The sequence below is a fragment of the Solanum lycopersicum genome, chromosome 7, assembly GCF_036512215.1.
Source record: "Solanum lycopersicum chromosome 7, SLM_r2.1".
NCBI classification, from domain to species: Eukaryota; Viridiplantae; Streptophyta; class Magnoliopsida; order Solanales; family Solanaceae; genus Solanum; species Solanum lycopersicum.
The window spans coordinates 38,431,051-38,455,965 of NC_090806.1; the positions used below are offsets into that span (position 1 = coordinate 38,431,051).

Genomic DNA, 24,915 nt, shown 5'->3' on the forward strand with positions numbered 1-24,915 from the left:
AACACCCAAAAGACTCCTAAACCCTACATTTTCATTCATTATCCTCCTCCAAAAGTCAGCAGCAGCAGTTGCCCCTATCTCTCTTCTCCTCCGGCGAAACCAGAGGAGGCATCAGCACCTCCTCTTCGTTGCTCTCTTCGTCTTCTCCCTCAGCAGCTCTCCCTCCTCTATCCTCTCTTCTCTTTCTCCGGCGAGGGCGTATAACAACAACATGCAGCATCCAGGCGAGGAGCAGCAATAGCTGACGCCATCAGCAGCTCCGACTGATGATACCACCAGAGATGTAGGCAAGTCCGTCCGAAAACGTAACAGATCGCTTTTCCTCTCCATTTTCCAGCGAGAGCTCCGACACCAATAACAAGCAGCCGCCGACGAGAAGCAAAACCAGCATCAGCCTGTGCTTCCCCTCCATTTTTCTCCGACGTGAACAGCAAAGCAGCAGCAGGTAGTGAAGTATAACTCCGGCAAAATCAAATTTGTTAGAGACGAATCTCTATAAATCCGTCCATGTAAGTTTTTTTAAGAAATTAAATTTTCAGCATTTTGTTCTAGATTTTAAGGTATTGTGAGTAATTTGGCTAACTTATAATATGTCATATATTTGTCCTTCGTGTTGATTCTTAGAAAGCTAGTCTAGATTGTGATTTCTCCGTTGTTGTTTGTTTGCTTCTTGTGGTGATCTTCTTGTATCTTGAAATGCTAAGATCATTGATTCAGTACGTGTGAACCCATACCTATGAGTTCCATTTGTTTGGTTATATAGCGGGTTATTATTTTTATAAATTTGTTTGGTTTGATACACTTGTAAAATTATTTTAGCTTTAATTAATAGAAATTTATTGTGTTCTATTTCCCAAATTAATCATGCGGATTTCCACACATATGCATGATTCTATGGACAGACTTCACCATATTTGTTGCTCTAAAAGAAAGGGTAGATATATCAAACTTACTAATCCTTTAACTGGTTGAATTGAGTATTTAAGCTGTGATTTAGTCTTACTGTTATTCTTGCTTTAATTATGCTTACATTGATTTGATTTGTTGGTGTCTTTATTGTAAGTCTTAAATTATTAAATAAAAATAGCGAGTCTAATTTTAGTGCTAAACCGATGTGTTAATAGTGCTGTAAATTGATCCCTCCTTCCCTTAATTTTTTGTCTTGACTGATTCGTACTTGTCATATTTATAGTAACCCATGATTAAGTAAATATTGATTGGTGCATAATTTTGACCCTCTTTAAACTAATATGTCATCTGATCGTTGTGTTTTAATTTGGTGCTATTCTATTTTGGTAAAATAATAATAATAATAAAAAATTACCCTTTTCTTTATTGTTCGGTTCCTTTTCAATAAGGAAAACCTTATTTATTTATTATTAATTGATTCCCTTTAATTCTTTTCCTTATTCGTTCATCTCTTCGTGACTATAAAAAGGAATAACATTCAAACTTTGGCTCACTCTTGAATGATATATATATATACATATACATATATACATATATATATACACACACTAAGTAGAGATTAGCTCGTGCAAGCACGGGTCCAACATGAGCCCAACATAATGGAGATTTAGTTAAAATTGTTTTGTTGAGAATAATTTATCTAAAATAATTAATTTTGAAATAAATTATCCTAAAATAAATTATTATATATTTCATCACTACGACAAAAAAATCTGCAATAAATAAGTCAACGACTACCTGATATCCCCAACTAAACATAAAATAAAATAATTCAAACATTTTGTCCTGAAATTATTATACATTATACTCACACCAACTGACTCTTTAGAGTCTGTTTTATTTAAGAAAAACATATACTAATTTAAAAGTGAACAATGTATTGAAAGTTAGATCCAGAGATTTAAAGATTTTTATAAATGTTCTATTTACATATTAACACAATCCAATGAATTAAATTGAAGGTTAGCCAGGATGTAGTCTTAATTGTGATCTCCAACTTGCCCTGTTATGTAAACAAGGTAGGAAGTTGGTATTTGTAAAAATATAAAATACAAAGAAATTCTAGTATATAGAGCAAAACATATGTAAAAGAACAAGCAAGTAGATCCAAAGATAAAAGGGACAAGTTAAAACTAAAGAATACATTCAACATGTAAATAAAGATGAAAATAAGAGAAATGAAGTCAAGTTTGAAGGAGGGAAAAAGCGAAGAAAAATGTGATCAGCTTAGCAGGTGACAGCATAAGTTTTTCAAAAGTAAATGAGTTCAACATGTAGTTCTTATCGAAAAACTAATAAATAGAAGAACTAATGAACCTAATACCACGAGAACTAAAAGTTTGCAATGATGTACCCGTCTTTTCAATAATAAGTACATTCTAATAATTCATTCCTCACAAAATCTTCTTAAGAAAAATAATTTGGATCTACACTTGAGTAAATAAATGAAAATGTCTTATATATAAGAGTTTAGGTACTAAAATAAGACATTACCACTGGTATATATTAATAATATCTAAAGAACAAGCAATAATATTAAACAAGCTCTAAGCAAGTTTTGTCGATTATAACTTGAAGAGGTCTACATCACATTGGTTACATTAGAATATAAACCTCAAGTATACGTTGTCCTTGGTAATGTTATTTCAACTTCAGTTTTGTAGCATCCCTCAAATCCAACAATTCACTAAGTATCAAAAAATAATTCACATATCAACTTAAAGTTGCTTTCCTGTTATCTCATTTTTTTTCTCCTTTTAGATGGTGCTAAACTTTATAAATTGAACTTGGACAAGGAGAAAAAGAAAGAGAACAAGTGATAATAGTAATCCCATGTAGCAGTGACAATGACAATAAAACTAACACTAAAAAAGTAGTGAAAAAAGCTCTTACCTGTAAATACTTTCCTCAAATAAGTCTCATGCAATGGAAACTCAAATTATAGAACACAAAACAAAAAATTAAAAGAATAAAATAAATAAAGTGAAAGCTTCATCCTAGTATTATTAAAAGAAACACACTACAACACTTCCCACTAGATATTATAAAGAGTATATATTGCTTTCTCCCATGAAAATTGATTTTTCATATTTTAAATAAAGGAAAAAAGAATCAGATCATCCTACAACTCAAATTGGTAAGTTTTCAACCTTTCTTCTTATGTTTCTCCCCAAAATTGATGGCTTTGAGTGCTTATGATTCTAAGACTGAAGAGATATTTTGCCAATACAATGTGAATGCACTTTTTCAGTTGAGCCTGTTTGATTCGACCTTTTAGTTGTTCTTAGTTTTTAAAATAAATTCCTAATAAAAAACTCAATTAATTGATTTACTAAAAAGTTATTGGTGATGTGTTTCTATTTAATCTAATGTAGCATCTTTTTCACAATTCCTATCAACTATAGCAATTATCATAATTCGTGACAACCATACTATGGGAGTTCAGATCTTCTTTCTTCTTTTAAAAGGAAACGAGGAGTGGATTAGGAATCAAACCCTCACCAATTATGTGAAAGTTTAGAGTCAACAACTAATCTGCTAAGATTCTCACGGGAGTTCAATTCAATTCTTCTTTTGTCTTTTTTTTCAAGCAAAGGCAACAACCTTCAATTACATTTTACGAGAAAAAATGAAATAACAGTTTGAAAAGATTTTTCATGCAATAACCTCATGTCATAACACCTCATGCCATTTTTATGGCAAGTCACAACACATCATTACATGCAAATCATGTAACATGATCTCATCACAAGTTTGAAGCTCTTGTTTCAAGGACACACCACTTCAGTTATAGGTGATAGGTCCATACTACTATTACTTGCAATTCTTATTTGAAAAATATTAAAGTAACTAATATTTCACAATTCATACTACCTTAAACATCACACATCTAGAGAAAATAGATCGTCATTTGCATTGGGAAAAAACACCAAAGCATATAGTCCTGCTTTTGGCACATTTTCATAGTCATAAATATTTGAGAAAACACAAAAAAACCCTAAAGTGTAGGTACCAAGTGATTAACAATATGATAACTCAAATAGTTCCTTTTGATGACAGAGAGGAGGAGAAGAGGTTCTCCAAAAAATTAACATGTTACATCCTCTGTCTCACAATGCATTAAACTATACTACATGTCACAACCCAATAATTTTACAAAACAATAAGCTACCTCTTCCAACACGAAATTAACTCTCAATCATATATCTTATAACCTAAATATATTCTCACAAGTACCACAACAATTCATTTTTCTCATCATCTCCATTATGTCAAATTCTAGATCATTTACACATAATAGGCCAAAATCCAATAATTCAACACGTGAATTTCAGTCTCAATGGAAAATTTGCAATTATTGTGTCAAACAAGAATCAAACATAAACCTAAACTATCAGAAAAAAATTAGATGCAATAATAATACCCAGTTGTGAAACAACTATAAGAAGGAGCATGAGGGTATGTATCACTTACCGGCTCATGTGTTTGCCAACAATCTGTAGGTAATCGATTTTGATCCAATTGATGCCACTTTATTTTTAAATAGAATTCTTTTTGAATTAATCTCATGAAAGAAGGAGATGTGAAGTTGTTAAACCTCCGTCGTAGACAAGCAATTAGAAATCTGCAAGATAAATTGTGCATTGTTGAAGGAGATATGATCTCATATACAGAGGATGCAATGTCGGCAGATGGAGGAATATGCACATCACACGTTTGATATTCTATATGCATCTTATGCCACCTGTATATCATATTGTATAATGACTAATTTAGCCTTTAAATGTTTTAAAATGGCAAGTAGCACACATGTTTAATTACCGCATTTCTACTATAGTAGTAACGTAATAAAGTAAAGTAAAGTAAAGTAATAAGTAGTATATATATATATATATATTTATTTATTTATTATTCAATAGTGAGCCAAAGTTTGAATCTCAAATAATGAGAGGAAGGATTCCTTTTTATAGTTACGGAGATACATATATATATATATATATACACTCTTGAAAAGAAAAATAAGTACCCTAGCAACTTCGGATCATTCTTTATGGCATTGTTGTGTTGTTATTTTTTGTGGAAATCTCCTTGAAAACACTCCATTACTGATAATTATTTATGCTTATTTGGTTAGTAATTATTTCATTATCTTGAATTTCGTCTTGCATCATCTATTATGAATATTGTGCATTTGAAATAAATAAAGAAAGTATTCAGGTCTGTCTTTTCCCCCCTTGCTCTATGCTTGACTTCATGCTTTCGTGGGTCTTTTTCTTGCTCATGTGTATGAATTAATTAATGAATGTGTTGGTGGATAACTTGTATTCTTATCGTGCAACTTTTTTTTTCTTTACTGTATTTTAGCAGGGTTATGAACTTAAAGGTTCAAAGTGTTTAAGAGTTGCCATGGGAGGGAAGTAATAGATTGAATTTATTTAGTATATGTTTTGTATATTAACTCAATATATACCAAATTTGAAACGTGTTTATGTGATAGTATTTATGTCATTCTATGTGGAGATCTATGTCTACAATCAGTTATGTTTTTGCATGTTTAATTGATCTTTAAGAAACTTTAGGCATGTTAATCAATTCTTAATTGATTAGAGACCAAATAGTTTTCCATGTTAAGATCATATTCTATTAGTTTTATTATGCTAACTAATATGAGGTTTATAATTTCTTGTATGTTAAGTACATTTAGCATGTCTAATGGCTTAGAAATCATGCTCATAAATTTTCTTTTTACTTAGCATATTATTTGGGGTTTAGAAATCATGCCTTACAGGTTCCAAATATTATTATATATATATATACAGAAATCATGTGTATAGGTTTAATAATATTTTCAACACGTTCACACCTAGAAATCACGCTAAGGATTAAAAATATTGTGCATATTATCTAGGCGTAGAAATTATGCATATAAGTTTCATGTCTTAGGGCAAATAATCAATTGTTATATCAATTAATTGAATGTTAAGATAAATAAATTTTTTAGCATGTTAAGTAACGGAATTAATTTGTTGCATATTACTGCTCAGTATTAGTTAATTTATGCAATTAAAATAGCTTGGCCATTTAATTAATCAACTGCTCCCAGCATGTCATAATTAACTAAAATCAACTCACATGCCCATTTCCTGCATATTTGATAGAAACCAGCATAATAAACCGTTCAAAGTCTGAAATAAAATCTGTCTGTGCTAGTGTGCTTGACGATCTGCACTGTTTTAAAATACTTTTTGCATTTGTGATCTTTTTTCTTGCTATATTTTTATAATCAAATTAATAAAATTTGCGTTCATGTCATAATTTTGTGCCCCTCGTAATTGAATAAATTTATTATTATAATTATGTATTTGTATGCACACACTAACATGAATCCCTTTACATTTACTTGTGTTTGCTAGCATGTCAATAACCAAATCCAGAGGCCAATTTGGGACTTACATGCTAAGTGCTCGTCTTATTTGTTTGACTTGGTGTCTAGGTGGGCATATTTAGAGGCATACATTTTATTTTAGCCTAAAATAATCTTAATAGTAGTTCAAAGTCTTTTGAACATTAAGCAAGGATGTTAGGCACCTTTTAGTACGAAATGCATGTTGTCGTGGGGTAGTTTATGCGCTACGGATGACATTGCCTCAAGCCAAAAATAACAAACATATGGTTTGTCTATCCCGACAAAAGAAGTGGAGCGTTGATCCTAAAGTCTCTCAGAGTCTCCCTTTTCTTTGTTTCTTTTATTTGTTTATAATTATAATTATTTGGGGTAAATTAAATAAAAATATAAAATTGTTTGTTTATCTAATTTCACAATTTCTATCTCCTTGCTCCTCTTTTATTAGTCGATTAATAATATAGTCTTGCCTGCTTAATCTTTTATTAAATCAATAATGTGATCTTAACTGTTTAGCATTATATTATTACCTGCTCTTGCATGCTTGATAAATTAAAATAATTTATTGACTTTAATTGCTACCAACCCCCACATAAATTGCATGAGATACGGTCGAAACTCACATTTCGGGACTTCGAGGGATACCTAACACCTTCCATCGAGGTAATTTGAACCCTTGCGCTGATCTTTGGTTCGTTGACCTTAAATTTGACTTAAGTAGGTTAGATAGGTGTCTTAATGTGCCTTAATTCGTTAGGTGATTACTCTTCAATTTCAAAATTTCAACAGAGTTATTAGGTCATGATCGAAACCCTTTTTGCGAAAAAATGGGGCGCGACATTCTATATTTTTACAATGTGTAGGGTCTAGATCATAAGGTGATTTCTAATGTTCAAAGCTTGAATTGACTATTCTCCAACTCTAGTGGTGAGTCCTCATAGTTCGAGGACTAGAGTTGTTGTTTCTTAGTTTTTTTTTCATGTCATTTTATAATTCGGACTATGTTGAAGGACTGTGACCCTATTAGTAATTCAAAGTTGTATTAGATGACCATGTGAGACAAAGTAAGATTTCTGTTGTTTTTAAATAAAAACTTCGATTGTATGGATAAATGTTTTCAGTATCATTTTTTTATGTCTTGGGTTATGAATACTATGGGTCTTGTATGAGACTTTTAAATTTTGTATGCCATGTTACATCTGGGATGAAGACTCGGATCGTAACAATTACAAACAAGCGAAATAATAATACTATTATGTACCCACATTAATACTAATAGATCAATTGAATTCTTTATTTTCTTTCAGGTTTACCTGAATAAATTATAAAAAGCATGATTCCTCATTAAATAATATAATGTCAAATCGGTTACAAACTTTTACTTTTTGATTTTTTTTATTATCATATATAATTATTGTTATTATATATTATATTATTATTATTATTATATATTATTATTATTATTTTATTTTTTGTTTTTTTTTTTATTATTTATTTAATTATTCTTTATTATTATTAAATATTATTATTATTATTATTATTTTTATTATATATTATAGTATTATTACTATTATTATTTTCATATTTTATTATTATTATTCTTTATAATTATTATTATACATAATTATCATTATTATATATTATTGTTATTATTAATAATAATAATAATAAAAATATTTTGTTTTTTATTTTTATTATGATAATTATTATTATTTATTATTATTATTATCATAATAATAACCCTATATTATTATAATTATATTATCATTATTATTATAATTATTATTATAATTATAATAATTATAATAAATGTTATTATATTATTATCATTTTCATATTATTATATTATTATTATTATTATAATAATTATAATAATTATTATTATAATATTATAATTACAACAGTAATAATAATAATTTGTTTTTATTTTTTATTATTATTATTATTATACATTATAATGATAATTTGTTTTTATTTTTATTATTGTTATTATTATAGATTATCATGTTAATAAAAAAATAATAACAATTATTATTATTATTATATTATAATTATAATTATAATTATAATAATAATAATTATATTACCATTTCAGGATCTAGAGACTGGCGGTAGTCCGCACGGCCATCCAGATCTAGCTTTGTACACCAGGCTATAATATGCAACGTATTATAGTTATTTTTAAAGTTTTATCCTAAGTTTCGGCTGTATGGTAACCTTTTACTCAAGCATGGGAGATCATCTTAAACATTAATTGATAGCAGTTTTAACAAGGGTTTTAGGCTGCCCCTAACTTCAAACGGGGACTTACAAATACCACATGTTCGCTATCATTAATATTTAAAATTTTCCACCACCTTGAAACCAAGTCAAAACTTGTGATAAAAGAATAAAAAACTATAATATGAATGCATTATAACTTAGTTAGATCCAGATAGTAAATAAGAACATCATACAGATCTTAAGATTATTGATTATTTATTATTATTATTATTATTATTATGTATTATTATTATTGTAATTATTATTACTATTATTTATTAACAATTTGTGATAATAAGAAATATGTGAATGATAGCAAAATCTAATTACTTATGGATGTAAAATATAAATTAATTTTGTTTTATTTTTTTAATTATAAAAACCTTAAATTAATCAACTTTCATCATGTTAACAATTTTTAAGGATATTTGAGATTCCTTTTGATAAAAAAAAATTAATTACCAACACTTATTTACCAAACACATCAACAATTTCTTTTTAACTTCAACACTTTTAATCAAATACATAAGTATTTATTTTAAAAAATAAATTCCAATACTTAAAAAATACTTTTTACAAGCTACTATTTTTAAGCCATTCAAAAGGGCTATAAATATGCTCGTAAAATTTGATTAGCAAATAAATAAATATATATTATGAAAATGCTAAAATCATTGTTTCCAAGAGGAGATCTGGATGGACCAATGAGAGAGGGTGATAATAGGTTCTGTGAATAGGTATGCGCTTTTTCCCCGGAGAGAGAAGTGACTGAGAAGACAGCCTGTAACGATTCGATCAGAAATGCTGCACGGCGACAAATCTCCCATGGGGAAATGGGTCGCCTCATCATTCATCCTAACTATATTACTCTTCTTCTCCATTGCGGAATCCACCAACAATTCTCAGGCAATTCTTACTTTTTCCTTTTCCATTCAATGCATTTTCCTTTTCTCATTCACCAATTCATCCATAAAAAATTCAGGTTCGATGTAGCAAAACATGTGTAGCAGAGAACTGTAATTGTATGTCTTCTCTTTCTTTCACCCTTTTAAATTCCTTTTCACACAATGCATACTTAATTTACTTCTTCTTTTCAGCAATTGGAATCAGATACGGGAAATATTGCGGAGTAGGGTGGAGTGGTTGTCCAGGGGAGAAACCTTGTGATGATCTAGACGCTTGCTGTAAGATTCACGACGAATGTGTAGAGAAAAATGGTGCTATTCCTTTTAATTCTTCTTCAAATTTATTCGATCTACTTCTCTTCCAGTTATGATTACTGCTTTGACCTTGAGTACACTTTCTCTCTCTTCCTTACATTCAAACCTTGTATTATTGAAAATTAGTTGGTAGCAGAATCTGTATTGCCACATCTTGACGTCTTCAAAATGCATATGAACCTAGTAGTCTGTGAGTTTCTAAAAGCCTGAACCCCAAAGTCCTAGTTCAAAGTATGTGGACTTGGAATTGAATAAGACAATACAATTAGAAGGATTAACAGTTGATTCAAAAGTCAAGTACTGCATGAAAATGCACCTTGGTTACTTTTCCAAGACAAAAACTGTCAGCATCTGTAGCTTGAAAATATGATAAGCCTATTATGTACTGAGAGGATATAGAGGCTTAGGCCTTCAATCTTTGACGTGACTGTCAAATGTCTGGCTGCATCAGCCTGAATTTCGATCTGAGCATACTAATTTGTTGCGGAATGAATAGGTTTCAAGTCCTGTATTTTGTTGCCCAAAGAGCTATATATATGCACCATTCAAATCACTGCCCAATTGAGAATGTGGATATACCTTCAGAAAATCCTGATATTGTTTGTGTATTTTCGCACAGTTGCTCCAAAACAATATTACCTTTAAGGTGAAAATGGAGTAATTTCTAATGGCCATTTATCTATCACATCACTACTAGATTCTGACCACTTAGCATGCAGTTAAGCTATTTCAAATGAGACAACAAGGGATCTCAAGACTATCTGATTGTGTAAGAAAATTGAAATTCAAACAAGGAAACAGTACTGTTGAATTCTGTTTTCTTTTTTCTTTTTGATTTGTCCTCTTATGAGACATTGCCCGAGGAAGAGCATTTGCATACTACACTTGACACATCTTTCAAATATGTTATTTTATTTCTCACATGGTATAAGAGGTCTTGTCAGAAATTTCTTTCTATGCAATCACTAGTGCCAAAAGAGAATATATTCTCATATGCAGTTTTCGAGCCAATCACAGTGCCCTTTGTGATACTCTAGAGGTCCACTATCACCTGCATTAACCTGTTATTCTCAGAACCCTTTTTCAGGGGAGTTGGAAATTATTGCATCTTTTCTAAAGAGGATTTCTCCATCTTTATCTTACAAAAATTGAAGGTGGAATGGTATAGTGGATACTTATATTTGTATAGGATTGTATTCTGGACACTCTTACTTACCCTTTTGTCATCTGAACTCCTAAATTCATTCAAGCCCAATATTTTAAACACTTTTTTTGTTGTGGTATGGTGCGTGCTGCACAAACACGTACACATTGACCAAAAAGAAAATCCACGTATGATATTAAAAGAACATTGAAATTTAAAAGATAAATAAATGAAAAGAACAAAAAAAGAGAGAGATGGGGGGGGGGTGAGTCAACTTCTTCAAACCCATCGCTCCCCCCCCCCCCCCCCCCAACTCCAATTGCTGCCCCCACCCCAACCAAATTACTCTACTCTAATCGCTGCCCCCACCCCAATCAAATTCACCCACTATTTCCCTTGTTCTTCTTCTTAACACCATTTGGAGTGTCGAATACAATTGATTTGAGGGAGTGGGTGATAGAGGAACTTGATAATGAAAATCTTTGGAGTTGTGTGCTTAAGTATTTAGTGAAGGAAATTGTTGGAATTGAGATTTACAAGCCGAAATTGTTAGTTAAATACTTTTGTTGAGATTAGATTGACTACATCGAACCGTCATCGTGAAGATCAACAAAAATACAATACAATCAACACAAAAAAGAGATGAGTAAATCGAAGGAAAAAATAGAAGAGAAAGAAATTTGAAGAGAAAAAATCGAGAGAAAAACTCAAAATTTTCCAACAATGGTGTTGAGTGATAATAAAGAAGAAGATATGGTCTTTAAAGGTAAAAATCTGATTTTTGAGGTTTCTCACACTCTAGTTTTGTGTGTATCATACGCTCCTTATGGAGTCTTTCAACGTACGATGTCACATATTGTGTTTAAAATGATGTGTTTGGATGGGTTTAGGGGTTCAAATGAAAAAAGGATAAGTAGAAGGGTTCAGAATACAAACAGATAATAGTACAAGGAGTTATGAAACTTTCTCCTTTTTTTTTTTGGCTTTACCAGTTATTTTTCGGCGACCTTTACTGAGCTTTCCTGCAGAGTTATGCCTTTCTGATTACTTTTGAAAATTATCTGATACTTGAGGCTCAATCAGGTCTTTTGACTTTAGCCCACAAAGTTTCTGAAGAAGGCATTGAAATATTGTAAGTCTTAAGCAAATGATTATTTCAGCGACCTTTTCGTGCTTTAATATCCTACATGATTATAATGCATCCCTTTGGTGCCAGATGCAATAGTTTCCATTAGTAGCTTATGTCCCTAAAGTAATAATCTTGTCTACTAAGTTTTGATTGGCCATCATAATTCATATTAGCAAGTAAATATTTTAAAACAAAAAGTGATTGGACCCTTCACGGTGGCTCAATGATTTGAGTTTGGGACTTCCATGTTGGAGGTATCAAGTTCGAAACCCCTTGCCAGCGAAAGCAAGGAGTTTGCCTTTTGGTTCGAGCTCGTGACCCAAGCTTGCCTAGTGCGTGTGTGGTTTGCAAGCTATTGCATAGGAGCGGAGTTTTTACCCTGGGAGCCCTCAAAGGGTAGCGACTACGGATTTCCCTTACTATAAAAAAAGAGAAGGGATTAGCTCAAGAATACTAAAGAATGTGCTAATGACAATGTTAAGTCAAATAAACCTGCCACTCCTAATCACAAAAAGGGATTAGCTCAAGAATACTAAAGAATGTGCTAATGACAATGTTAAGTCAAATAAACCTGCCACTCTTAATCACAAAAAGGGATTAGCTCAAGAATACTAAAGAATGTGCTAGTGACAATGTTAAGTCAAATAAACCTACTACTCCTAATCGTCAAATAAGCCTGGCAAACCTAATCACTTGATAATATGTTGTAGTTAAGTTTCTTTCTCCCAAATAGGCTTTCCATATGTTAATGACGGAAACGTGGACAAAGATCCCAAAATTCATGATCATGGTACTTCTAGAATATCTCCTCTATGTAAATTTGAGGGGCCTAGGTAACGTCAATAATACGTGTTAGTTTCTTGTTGCACGAAGCTTCACTGATGCTTATGTTAGGACCCAATACTGTCCCCTAGACGTGACATGGTGCCTAGCACCATAAGTGACCCCAAGCTAACCACATGGCATGAGATGACACTAAGATAACTTACATAACTGACTAAATGAAAACATACTAAAGTCTCAAAGAGCTATCATATCATAAAGGAGAGATCTTATACAAAGGCAACATATCAGGAAACAACTATTGTCTGAAAAGCCTCTAATCATAATGAGTTGCTAGGACAAGTCCCTAGCTAACTATATTCTATCTGAAAATTGATAGTAAAGACAAGAATAAAATTATAAGTGGTGTACTCGAGGAGATAAGGACTCACATGTTCTCCTAATTGGTTTATAGGGGCACAATTAATCGTGGCTATGATGAGGTGCGTCAGAACGTATATTATGAAACAATATAGGCCAAAAAGTATACAGCCAATATTCGAAATGTACTGAGCATGAGGAAAATGCATAAACATGACATAAGAACATGATAATTTTGTAGAACATGCCAATGTAATGACCAAGGAAACATAACTTGAAAACTGATGATTGAATCAAAAATCATAGTACAAGGTTATGCAATATCTGAAAACATACAACATGGAGTTCAGTGTTCCACTCTCACATCGAAAATAGAGCATTTCAATTGCCAAGGTATGGACCATGGAATCTGAGCTAAGGAGGATTCATTAACTAATGTCTATATGAGACAAATCCTATGGCGGCACATAGTTTTTTGGCTTAGAAATTGCTACTAAAGGTCCATGGATGCTAAACAAAAATCTTCGCCTGAAAAGTTCACTCGATGCTAAGTATACTCCCAACGGAAACATGCATAAACCTGTAAGCAATAATAATCTCATAATACTAAATAATCCATGAAAAATCTAATATTTTGAGTAGCTCCTACATCATGATAACTGAACATAATCCGAAGGTCTAACCCATTGGTACCTCCTTAAAGTTAAAACGAAATTTTACTTAGACACCTTAATTGGAAGATGTTCATTTTAAACACCCCACATAGGATACCGCTGAGGCATTTTGACACCTTTTGCTTACATGGTACAATGAGTGTGATACACTCATTATATGCGCGTGAGAGATTTATTTAGCTATTCTTAATTTTATTTCTTCATCTTCTTCCCCATTTTCAACCACCATCTTTCCAAACTTAAATTCCTTCCACGAAGAAATAGATCTGATGGTGAAGTTCCCACATACCTTGATTGAAACCCTTGCTTTAATCTTTCAATGGAGACTTGAAATCTTGGATCCATAGATTGCTTTAGGGAGAAGACTTGAGAAAGGGAAGATTGAATTTTGGGATAATGAGAGTAAATGGGGTGGTTAAGGGTCATAGGAATCAGGTATACTCATTTAAAATAAGCCAAAACAACATAGCATAGAAATTAAACGAGTAGGAAAAGACTAAAAAGCCTCGAATAAAAAAGGGCCGAATAGGTAATACAAGGGCATCTAAAGATCATAGATCCTTTTACGACCTGTAGAAGCCTTTGTATAGAAATCACCTAATTTATGAACGTTCAACACGAGACCATACTACGAATCGTAATTCCTTGTAAGATCTGTACTATCAAATTGTAGAATCCCACTACTGAAATTACCTAGTCCCAGAAGAATGAATCACGAACCTAATTACGACTCGTGGTTCCTTTTACGAATCGTACTAATGGGTTGTCAACCCAATGCATGGAAAGTCCTAAAGTTTTCGAGCTTAGAACTATGAGAGCCTTTCCACGACTCATGAAACAAACCACGAGTTGTAAACATCACTCCTCCTGTTCAAGTCAACTTTCAAACTTTCAGAAATTCTTCATGAGGGTCTCTATGACACGTAGAACTCAGTATGGTCCGTAAACTCACTCGTAACCATTGAGACCCTTAACCTGATTTCTGAAGTCCAATTCCCGGATGGTTTGTACGAGGCATGTGCTATTCTACGACCCATAGACTGCTTGTACACACCAAAATTCTGCATACTTCTGTAGATTTCTGCACTTTCCTAGTATATCAGAGTTAGGCACTTTCAAGGTGTTATAACTGAAGTATGTGTCTCCTTAGGTTATAAAAGAAAAGGCAAAAAGCCTAATATACCCCTCAATTATGTCATTTAAAACTGATAATTTGATATACTTCTCGTTATAAAATTGCCTTATGTATCCTAGTTGTTACACAAATGACTCAAATATCTTTTATCTTATTCCTAGTTTTTTAAAGGGTCAAATATGCCCTAAATTATTCGAAAAGGTCTAGAAATACCCTCCGTTTAAAGTTTGGTTCACTCATGCCCACGCCGTCCAACTGTTGGTCCAAATATGCCCTTATGGGCTTTAGTTGCCATGTTGGACATATCCAACTCAATTTTTATTTCTTTAAATGGCTCATGAAATTGCTATGTCATTTTGACCTTACCACATGACATTTATATGAAAATGTAAAGATATTCGGACTCATAACCACCTTATTCGATTCATAAATCAACCCACTTTTAAATTAAATTATCCGATCGATTTTCAACAATTTTGTTTAATTTTTATTTTTTCGGTAAATCCTAAAAATGAGTAATTGATTAGTAAAAAAAATAGGAAGAATATAAATTTAACGCCAAAAATTCACAAATAATTATAATAACCTTAAATTCAATTTAAACACTTTTTTAAATTTTTTATTTTTTCGATGAATCCTGAAAATGAGTAATTGATTAATAAAAAATATGAAAAATATAAATTAATGCCAAAAATTAAAAAATAAATACAGTAAGCTTAAATTCAACAATTTTCAATATTTTTTTAATTTTTAATTTTTTCGGCGAATCCCAAAAATGAGTTTTTTAACAACAAATATGAAAAAATATAAAAAAATTACGCAAAAAATTCACAAATAAAAAAAATAGGAAAATATGAAAAAATATAAAATAAAAAAATTGTTGATATTGTTGAATTTAAGGTTACTATATTTATTTGTGAATTTTGACGTAAATTTTTTATTTTGTTTTCATATTTTTCCCCTTTTTATTAATAAATTACTCATTTTCGGTATTTGTTGAAAAAAATAAAAATTTTTAAAAAATTGTAGAATGAAATGTTACTATATTTATTTTTTAACTTTTAGCGTTAGTTTATATTTTTTTTCATACTTTCCATATTTTCTATTAATCAATTATTCATTTTCGAGATATGCCGAAAAATAAAAATTTAAAAAAAGTATTGAAATGTTAGATTTAAGGTTAGTATATTTATTTGTGAATTTTGGCGTTAATTTTATATTTTTTGTCATATTTTTTATTAATCAATTACTCATTTTCGGGATTTACTGAAAAAATAAAAATTAACAAAATTGTTAAAAATGGATCGGATAGTGAATTTAAAAGGAGTTAATTTATGGGTCGGATTAGGTGTTTATGTGTTTGAATATCTTTCCGTTTTCATATAAATGTCATGTGGTAAGGTCAAAATGACATGACAATTCCATGTGACATTTAAAAAAATAAAAAAATGAGTTGGATATATGTCCAACATGGCAACTAAAGCCCATAAGGACATGTTTGGACCAAAAGTTGGACGGTGAGGGCATGAGTGAACCAAACTTTAAACGGAGGGTATATCTAGATCTTTTCGAATAGTGTAGCGGCATATTTGACCCTTTTCTCTTAAAACAAATATCCATGTAGGTGTATATTTGATCCTTTTCACATGTATTTTTTTGGACCTTTTAGATTCAATGACTAATTTGAATTTGTTATTTCAATGATTAAATTTATTCTTTTTACTAACTTTCTTGTACAATTTATCATTGATACCCCAACCTTTTTTTACAAACACAAAAAAATTACATTAGCCGCAAAAAAATTTCTAAATATTTTCATACTTTTTCTCTTTCTCCATTCACACTTTTTTCATTTTATTTCATATATTTTTAGACAAAAGAAATTCTAAAAAATTAAGATAAGAATAAGAAACTCGAATAATGAAAATCAAAGAAGTTGAAAAAAATATCATGTGTGAAGGATCATATATACCCCTACATGTTTTTTTGAAAGTTAAAAATCAAAATAATAAATTGAAAATTAGCTCATCTCATTTGTTATATGAATAAGGTATATGTGAGTCACTTTTGTAACAGTACGCATATATGTGAGTGATTTTGTAATGGTAGGGGCATATGCCAACCACTTTTGTAATGAGAGGTATATCAACTATAAAAAGCAAAATTGAGGAGTATATCAGATCATTTTCCCTAAAAGAGTAAAAACATTAATGCTTAGATTATTCTAGACTTCTATTTAGGTTTTAGATTACTGGGCATCAGATAGCCTTTCTTATTAGGGGTGGGTCATCAGATTGGATTTTGGGTCTTCAAATTCAAGAGATTACATTTAAATAAGTTTGGATTGGGTCAGTTTTTTGACGTTCGGATTGGATCAGTTTATATGTTCGTCTTCGGATTAATCAGTTTGGTTAATTTGGATTTTCAATTTTGAGCCTACAAGTTGAATTAGTTCTTCTTCTTCCTACAAAAATGAACATCCAAGTACCCTTTGGGGTGACACAATGGTTTGGGCGTCTCAAGTTCTAAACCCCTTGCTAGCAAAAGCAAGAGGTTTGCCTTTTGGGTCAAGGTCGTTGCACCGGGATTGCCTAGTGCGGGTTACCTATCCTATGTGATTTGCGAGTTATTACATAAGAGCGTTTTTTACCCTGTGTGCACCAATAGGGTAGCGGCTGCTAGTTTCGCTTGTCATAAAAAAAATTAAAAATTGAACATCCAAATACAATATTCATGCCAATCTGTCATGATGATTCCCCATGCCAAGTATTGAGGTCTGAGATTGATTGGTCTAAACATAGTAAAAATCATGTCTAAATAGAAAATATTTTAACAGATGATTTAATATTTTGGATTTTCAAATATATCAAAAATTCGAAGCTATCCAATCCATAATGTGAAAATCCCAACCAAAAATCTAAAAAAATCGGATTTCGGATTTGCCCAAACTATACCCATCCCTATTTCTGATACATTAGGTTCTTGTGATTCTCATCATTGGCTTACACATGAGATTTTTCTTTAATAATGCAGAGTACTTGGTCATTCTTAGACTGCCATTTCAATTGAGACATAAAATACAGTTTTAGTTTAACTCTTTACATCTAAAATGGGACACTACTCTTGTGCATAAAGTTAGGGTAGATGACTTCCCTTTCAGCACCTATGATACTACAGTCGAAAAAAAATCTTGCCTTTCAGTTTTTGAATTTTTTTAGTTGTTTGTCTTTCTGGTGCCCCATGTCAGTACACTCTACAAGGATGGGGAGCGGCCTTGGTTCTTGGTATAGAATCAAGCATGCTTTGATCAGTTTCTAAATTTTGCTGGAGAGGTGATTTTGTTGGTTAAATTGATCTATAAAGCGGTTCTCGGCCATTTACATTTTTGTCAAAAGTCCTTCTGATGAGGAAACACTGAGAAATGTTTGACAAAGAAAGAGCAGTAAACTCAAAGAAGAACCTGTTAAGTGGCAGCTTCTTATTCTGGCATGAATTTCCATGTGAAGTTATAAGCTTCCAGATGATGCCTACTTCCCTGTCCCACATTATTCCAGAATTGACCATTTTGTTAGAAGAATGTTTTTTTTTCAACCTAATTTTGGTAATTACACCTGTTAAAGAGAGGAAGAACTTGCAACAGAATATGGTTTGTTCATTTGTCAGATTTCATAGTTAAAGTGTTTAATTCAACTGCTTCATTCTTTCAGGTATGACCAATGTTATATGTCATGAGAAGTTCAAGAGATGCATAAAGAAAGTGCAGAAGTCCGGGAAGGCCGGGTTTACTAGAGATTGCCCCTATGATGTAGCTGTTCCAACGATGGTACAGGGTATGGACATGGCTATTTTGTTTAGCCAACTTGGAAACTCGAAGCTTGAACTTTGATCATTTCACTCTGATAGTGAGAAACCGTATACTTGAAATGCTTGCATTAACCATTCCTTGCTGATTCAATTGTACAACAGGAATTTTATTCATCTCTTTTTAGGAGCTTTTCCTTTTTTAGATGTCCATTTTGTATTAGCGCCAAAGACGTAGCTATTCCATTGTTAAGGTTTATCAGTGGAGGTTTCTGTATGTCTAATTGGTACCACTGTTCATTAGTGGTTTTTGAATAGGAAGAGACTTGACAAATTCATGTTGATTGGCTGCTGGATAAGCTGCATATTCGAGACACCTGCTAGTTTTGCTGAGATTTAGAGGAATGGATCAGATTTGCCCCTCTACAACAATAACAATTTATCCAGTATAATCCCATATTTGCCACTCTGTTGATAAACATAATATATATTGAAGATTTGTTATACTTATAATCTACCTCTGATTTGTTATACTTATAACCCTACCTCGTGGAGGTAGAAGTTGTTTTTGAAAGATCTAGATTTGCCTTTATTGAACTTATCATTACCTTGTGGAGGTAGAAAGGTTATTTTTGAAAGACCCAAATTTGCATCTGTTGATAAAAATAGTATATGTTTAACATGTGTTATACGTTGCGAACAAAAACATCTCTATCCTTGAGAGTGTTGTTAAAACAATACCTCCATTATTAACAAAGCTCATGGTGGCAAGGATCTAGCTATTATTATCTAATGTGGATTGTCATTTTGTGTAAGTTGGAAGCCACATGAAATGCCGTCACACCATTGTACCCCGATTTTACCCTTCCCCAAATATCTACTCCTCGATTGTTACCACTTAATGTTATTGATACTCCATCCTTGGTACCAAAAACATAGAAGTCAAGGTTCATGTCGTACATCCCTTTTTTGCCCATTCATGTTCTCAAGGTCTGAAATCACTCCTAGAAACTTTCCGTTTATATCCCAAATTATTCTAACCTATAGAATATTTAGTTAGTATCTTTTTAATTGTGGTTTTTTTTATAAAAAGAAACAAGTGAAAAGCTAAAAGATATTTGTTTTGGTACGCCAGAAAAATCTAAAAAGGATTACTATTTGAAAAAGCGACGCCACTTAAGTTTGCCAGGAGATGAAACTCCATATATGTATATGCACTTCCCAAGATTATTAAATCTTCATGTTTGTGTCCTTCATTGGCCATGAAATCATCACATTAATTCGCCCCTCTCCATATGTTTTTAGTCAAGGCCCTGTTTGGTATTCAATAAGATTTTACAATCTTCAATAATAACTCCAAGAGGATGATGTTGTATGTATTCATCCTTAATCAACTTACCAATGGTTAGGATCTGTTTCCACTACAACTTCTTAAAATTGTATTCCTTTAGCTGCAGTGATCCTTTCAAGCCTCTAATTTGTTCACAATCATATTTATTTTATCTTGGTATATTCAAAGAGTAAGGGTTATAAACAATTCATCGCATATTAGTTTTATAGACACTTCGAGATCACAAGCTCTATTCTATGTTTTCTAAGAGTAAATTTTGGCTGAATTACGTGTCATTCCTAAGCCATGCCATTTTCAGTGAAGGTATCAAGGTGGATTCCCAATGACCGAGATAGTAAAGAATTAGTTTAGACCCATGACACTGATGAAGAGTGAGAGTTTCTTGATTTGGTTGGGTAATACAGAAGATTTGTACGAGGTTTTCCATATGTTTTTGCTTCATTGACCAAACTACTAGAAGAAGATCAATTTTCAATGGTCGGAAGCATATGAGAAAAGTTATGACGAGTTGAAACCCAAATTGACTATTGCCCAAGTATTGATCCTACAAGAAGGAACTGATGGGTTCATAGTATATTGTGATACTTCAGAAATTGGTCTGGAAGTGTCTGTTGTAACAGTAGAATGTAGAATCTTATTCTTCCAGAAAATTTATAACCATGATAAGAACAATCTGACCCACAACTTAAAATTAGAAGCAATGGTTCTTTCCAGTGGATCCTTTTGCAAGAATGGAATTAACCAAGTTATCTATACTAGAGTGAGGAATAAAAAGCAACAATCAACTAGTTGTTTTGATGTCCCATGATTACATTATCTTAGAGACAAATCGATAATTATTTTTTTTCCTATGTAGGATTTGAACCTAGGATCTATCGATTATCGTGCATATACTTTTGCTTTCTTTAGGAGGGTTTCTTGTCTTCTGAAAATAAATTTAATTCATTTTTCCGAAAATACTGGAAAAAGTCACTTCCTCCTTAAAAGCTAAGGAGAACCCTATTCATGTGCAATTGTTGTGTACTCCTATCTATTGTTGTTTCTAGCAAGAGAGGAAATCATATAATTCTTTATATCCTTGTATTTTCTTGCTCTTATGGATTCCCTAGGTTATGTGGTTATATTTCATGGTCGGACAGTGTCAAGGAAAAACACTTGACCTTTTTTGCCTTTGCGCCTTCTTATGGGAGCTCACTAAAATAAATCTTTTCACCATTTTTCTTTAGTAAGTTGTACTCATTGGTTTTGTTGACAAATGATTAGGAGAAGGATAGTGCATAATCCATAAATCTAATCATACTATAACTTCCAAGTGGTAGGCTTTATTCAATAGAATGTCAGCCTAAAATAGAGCTAGGGAATATATGAATCAATGTCCTCATCTTCTGAAGACCGAGCCGCTCCTGCAAAATTCACCAATCCCTAAAGATGTTATCCATATATTATGACTCAATTTTAAGTATATCCATAATGAAAGTCCAAACAATAAGACATCAAATTATATTTGTAGAGCACTTCTTTATTTAGGATCCTTATCTCCTATTTAGCCTGTGCCAGTAGTGATATCTTGATTCTAATACCTCTCCCACTGTAAGATTTTGGAAATTGTATAATTAAAAGGAAAGGAAAAGTCCTGATTTTTAGCTCTAAGTTAGTGACTACGAGTTATATGTACTCATCGTAGGAAGTCTTACAGGCCATAGAAGGGAAGTTGTACAGTTGAGTTAAGTTTTTTTTATAGAAAATTTAAGTACATAAAGTTTTATCTACGAGTATGCAGGACGAGTCATAGTAATTTGGATGGGCCGTAGATGGCACCCGTAGAAGTGATTCATACTTAGTGAATTTTGGGCTTGAACTTGGGTTCTACATAAGGGTTCTACAGACCATAGAATAAATGACGGGTCATATTGGTCTCATGGGAAGTGAATGGATTTTGGATTTCTGAAGTTGGTTATTACGGGCCGTAGGTCCTATGCATTGCAGATACAAACCGCAGAAGCCATCTGACATTTATTATTAAGCGTATTTGAGTCTTTCCTATGCATTTAATACCTACTACTATGTCGTTTCTAAGACCTAAACCTACCTTCCAACTCCCTAGTCTACTCATACCCTTTCATTCTCTCAAATCCCCAATTGTTATTCAAGTTTATCCTCTCCAATTCTCTCTCTAGATCAAGGAACAAACCTATGATTCAAGACTCAAATCTCATTTTCACTCCATTACTTTGGGGATTTGATCATCAAGGTATGTGTGGATTCACCAATGGATTATTCATCCATTGGGTCACTCAAAATCTCTAAGTTTCCAATTGAATTTCACCTAAATTGCTTAGGGTTTCATGTGATCTTCATGGGTCTTAATTGATGTTGATCTAATTGTTTAATTTCAGTCTTCCTATGTATGTTTTGATTAAACTACATAATTTCGAATTGACTTCTATAAGATCCATGCATCATTCATGATTTTTAGTTTGAATTTATGAAGAAAGCCCATGGAGTTACGAATATGAATTATGAGAGAGATGTTTATGATCTAAGGTTGTTTACAAGATGATTATCAATGAAATTATGAAAATATTTTTTCACATACTAAGAAATCATGATTGGTGAAAGGTTTTCTCACACTGTTTGAATCATGGTTTAGTGAGCTACTCTATCATGTCTTAAGCTTGGATTAGTGACTTAATTGTGACTTTCCATGTATGGTGATATGTTTATGAATATCACTATCCCATTGGGATTTTTACTTAGTACCAAGAGAATATTAAGATGGAGGCCTTCTTATTTGTATAGACCGAGTCTCTAGTAGCAATATCCTTGTCCCTAACTATGTACCCCATAGGATTGTCTTAGAAAGACACAACTAGTGGATCCACCTAATTTAGAAGTTCATTGTCCTTACCTTGGCAATTAGGAAATCTCCTTTTTATTATGGAAGCAAGACACCAGATTCCATGCTATTGCTCACAAGGTCTATGTCGGTTAACATAAATACCGCCAAATGAACTAAGTTACTTTTAAAGGCTTTATGAAGCTTTCATTATGATTTTAAGATGCATTAACTATGCTCATAATTTATGATTCTTCTTTGAAAGTTTACTATATTTAGCTTGGTCATGCATATCATGTTTTCCTTGATGTCCCTTTATGATCATGTTCAGATTTTTTTTCATATCCCTCATACTTGGTACATCCTATGTAATAAATCATACTTGTAAAAGTGTAGGGTTAGACACTTTTCTACTCCCACTCGTGGCTAGATACAAATTTATACCTATTGTGTTGGATTTGTGATTCCTCATATTTCGAGGGCAAGACCATGAAGACTTTACTTGTAAATGTCATTTAGCTTTGAGACTTTATATGTGATTTATGTGTTAAGTCTCGAACACTCTATTTATGTTTAATAAGGCTTCTCAACACTGAGCATATTCCACACTTATGATTCAAACTTCTCTTTATGATATGAGACTATTCACATTAATTCTACTTTTGTCTATTATTGTGTTGTATGCATGTGCAGTGGCTATTGTAGGTCTTTTAGGGGTCTTATAGGTCAAGTCACATCTAGGGTGTACTTAAGGTCATGAAAAATTTGTTATTTAGAGCACAAGGTTTAAGAAAAGGTCATAGAATGTTTGACGAGCCACGTTACTTAGAGTCAAATTCAGGAGTGCGAACGCACCATTTATGAACAAGAGGCTACAATGTTTTTAGTAAACTTCACTTCTTTCATTACATTTAAGTCGTGCCATATATGTTATCTCTATAGGGACCCTTCTCCTAAATCTTGTCCATTGCTTTTCGATATATAGACCCTCGAAGAGCTCACATGAGAAGAAATGTGGGCAATAATGTAGAGCCTGAAGTTCCTCAACTTTCTATAGACATTTTGGCTGAGCATGTGATTCATGTCAAACTTTGAGCCACTTTTAAAGTTTTGGATTAATCTATGACATCCCAAGTTAATGGAGAAGTTGTTACAGTGGCGACAAGAATAAGAGACTTCATTAAGATGAATCCTCTGAAATTCATGTGTCGAAGGTGGATGAGGATTCTCAAGAGTTCATCAATGAGATTTACAAGAGAGTGGGAATTATAGGGGTGTCTATGCTAGAGAAAGGTGTTGCTTTGTTTGAACAATGAAAAGGTGAAAGGGCTATTGATGCGGATCCTCTTGATTCGGAGAAATCCAAGGGAGCTTTATGTGATTGCTTCTTTTCTCTTACGATGACGGAGGAAAAAAACTTGAATTCATTAATCTTCGACATGGTAATATGAGTGTGAAACAATATACTTTGAATTCACTCAAATGGCTAATATACTTCGACTATGGTTTCTGACACTAGAGTAAGGATGAGTAAGTTTGTGTCAGGTTTTTGGTTATCAAATAATGCCGAACCACTACACTAATCAAGGATATGGATATATCCCCTTTGATTGTACATGCCAACAAATCAAAGAGGAAAAAGATCATGGAAAGGTCAAAAGAATCTAAGAGGGCAAGGATTGGTGATGGTGACTTTTCTCCTTCTAGGTCTGTATATGAGGTCGTTCTAAATTCTGGCAAAGGTTTTTTTTGTGTATTCTTGTATGGTTTATGTGTTTTTATGTATTGTTTGGGGACTCCCTAAGGACTGCCCTAAGGTCCTCGAGGAGGACTCAAAACCTTGGACC

The 24,915-nt window shown here is 32.3% G+C and overlaps 1 protein-coding gene and 1 long non-coding RNA gene across 5 annotated transcripts; one reads left to right on the forward strand and one right to left on the reverse strand.

Moving 5' to 3' along the window:
• Positions 1-19,394, forward strand: LOC101265145 (probable phospholipase A2 homolog 1). 4 transcript variants are annotated; one of them, XM_004243098.5, is made up of 5 exons: positions 1-509; positions 9,373-9,541; positions 9,618-9,657; positions 9,733-9,852; positions 18,788-19,394. In XM_004243098.5, exons 2-5 carry the CDS (start codon positions 9,437-9,439, stop codon positions 18,964-18,966), a joined length of 444 nt encoding a protein of 147 aa, XP_004243146.1. In that variant the 5' UTR covers positions 1-509; positions 9,373-9,436; the 3' UTR covers positions 18,967-19,394. The 4 variants fall into 4 exon arrangements, with proteins under 4 accessions (XP_004243146.1, XP_069142932.1, XP_069142931.1 ...); XM_069286830.1 differs by having other exon boundaries at positions 19-509; positions 8,469-9,541; XM_069286831.1 differs by lacking the exon at positions 9,618-9,657 and having other exon boundaries at positions 18-509; positions 8,469-9,541.
• LOC138337197 (uncharacterized) lies at positions 1,457-4,983 on the reverse strand. Its single transcript, XR_011210677.1, has 2 exons — positions 4,444-4,983; positions 1,457-1,972 (listed from the first exon to the last, which is right to left on the reverse strand). It is a non-coding gene; the product is annotated as an uncharacterized lncRNA (long non-coding RNA).
• Positions 19,395-24,915: the final 5,521 nt, after the last annotated feature.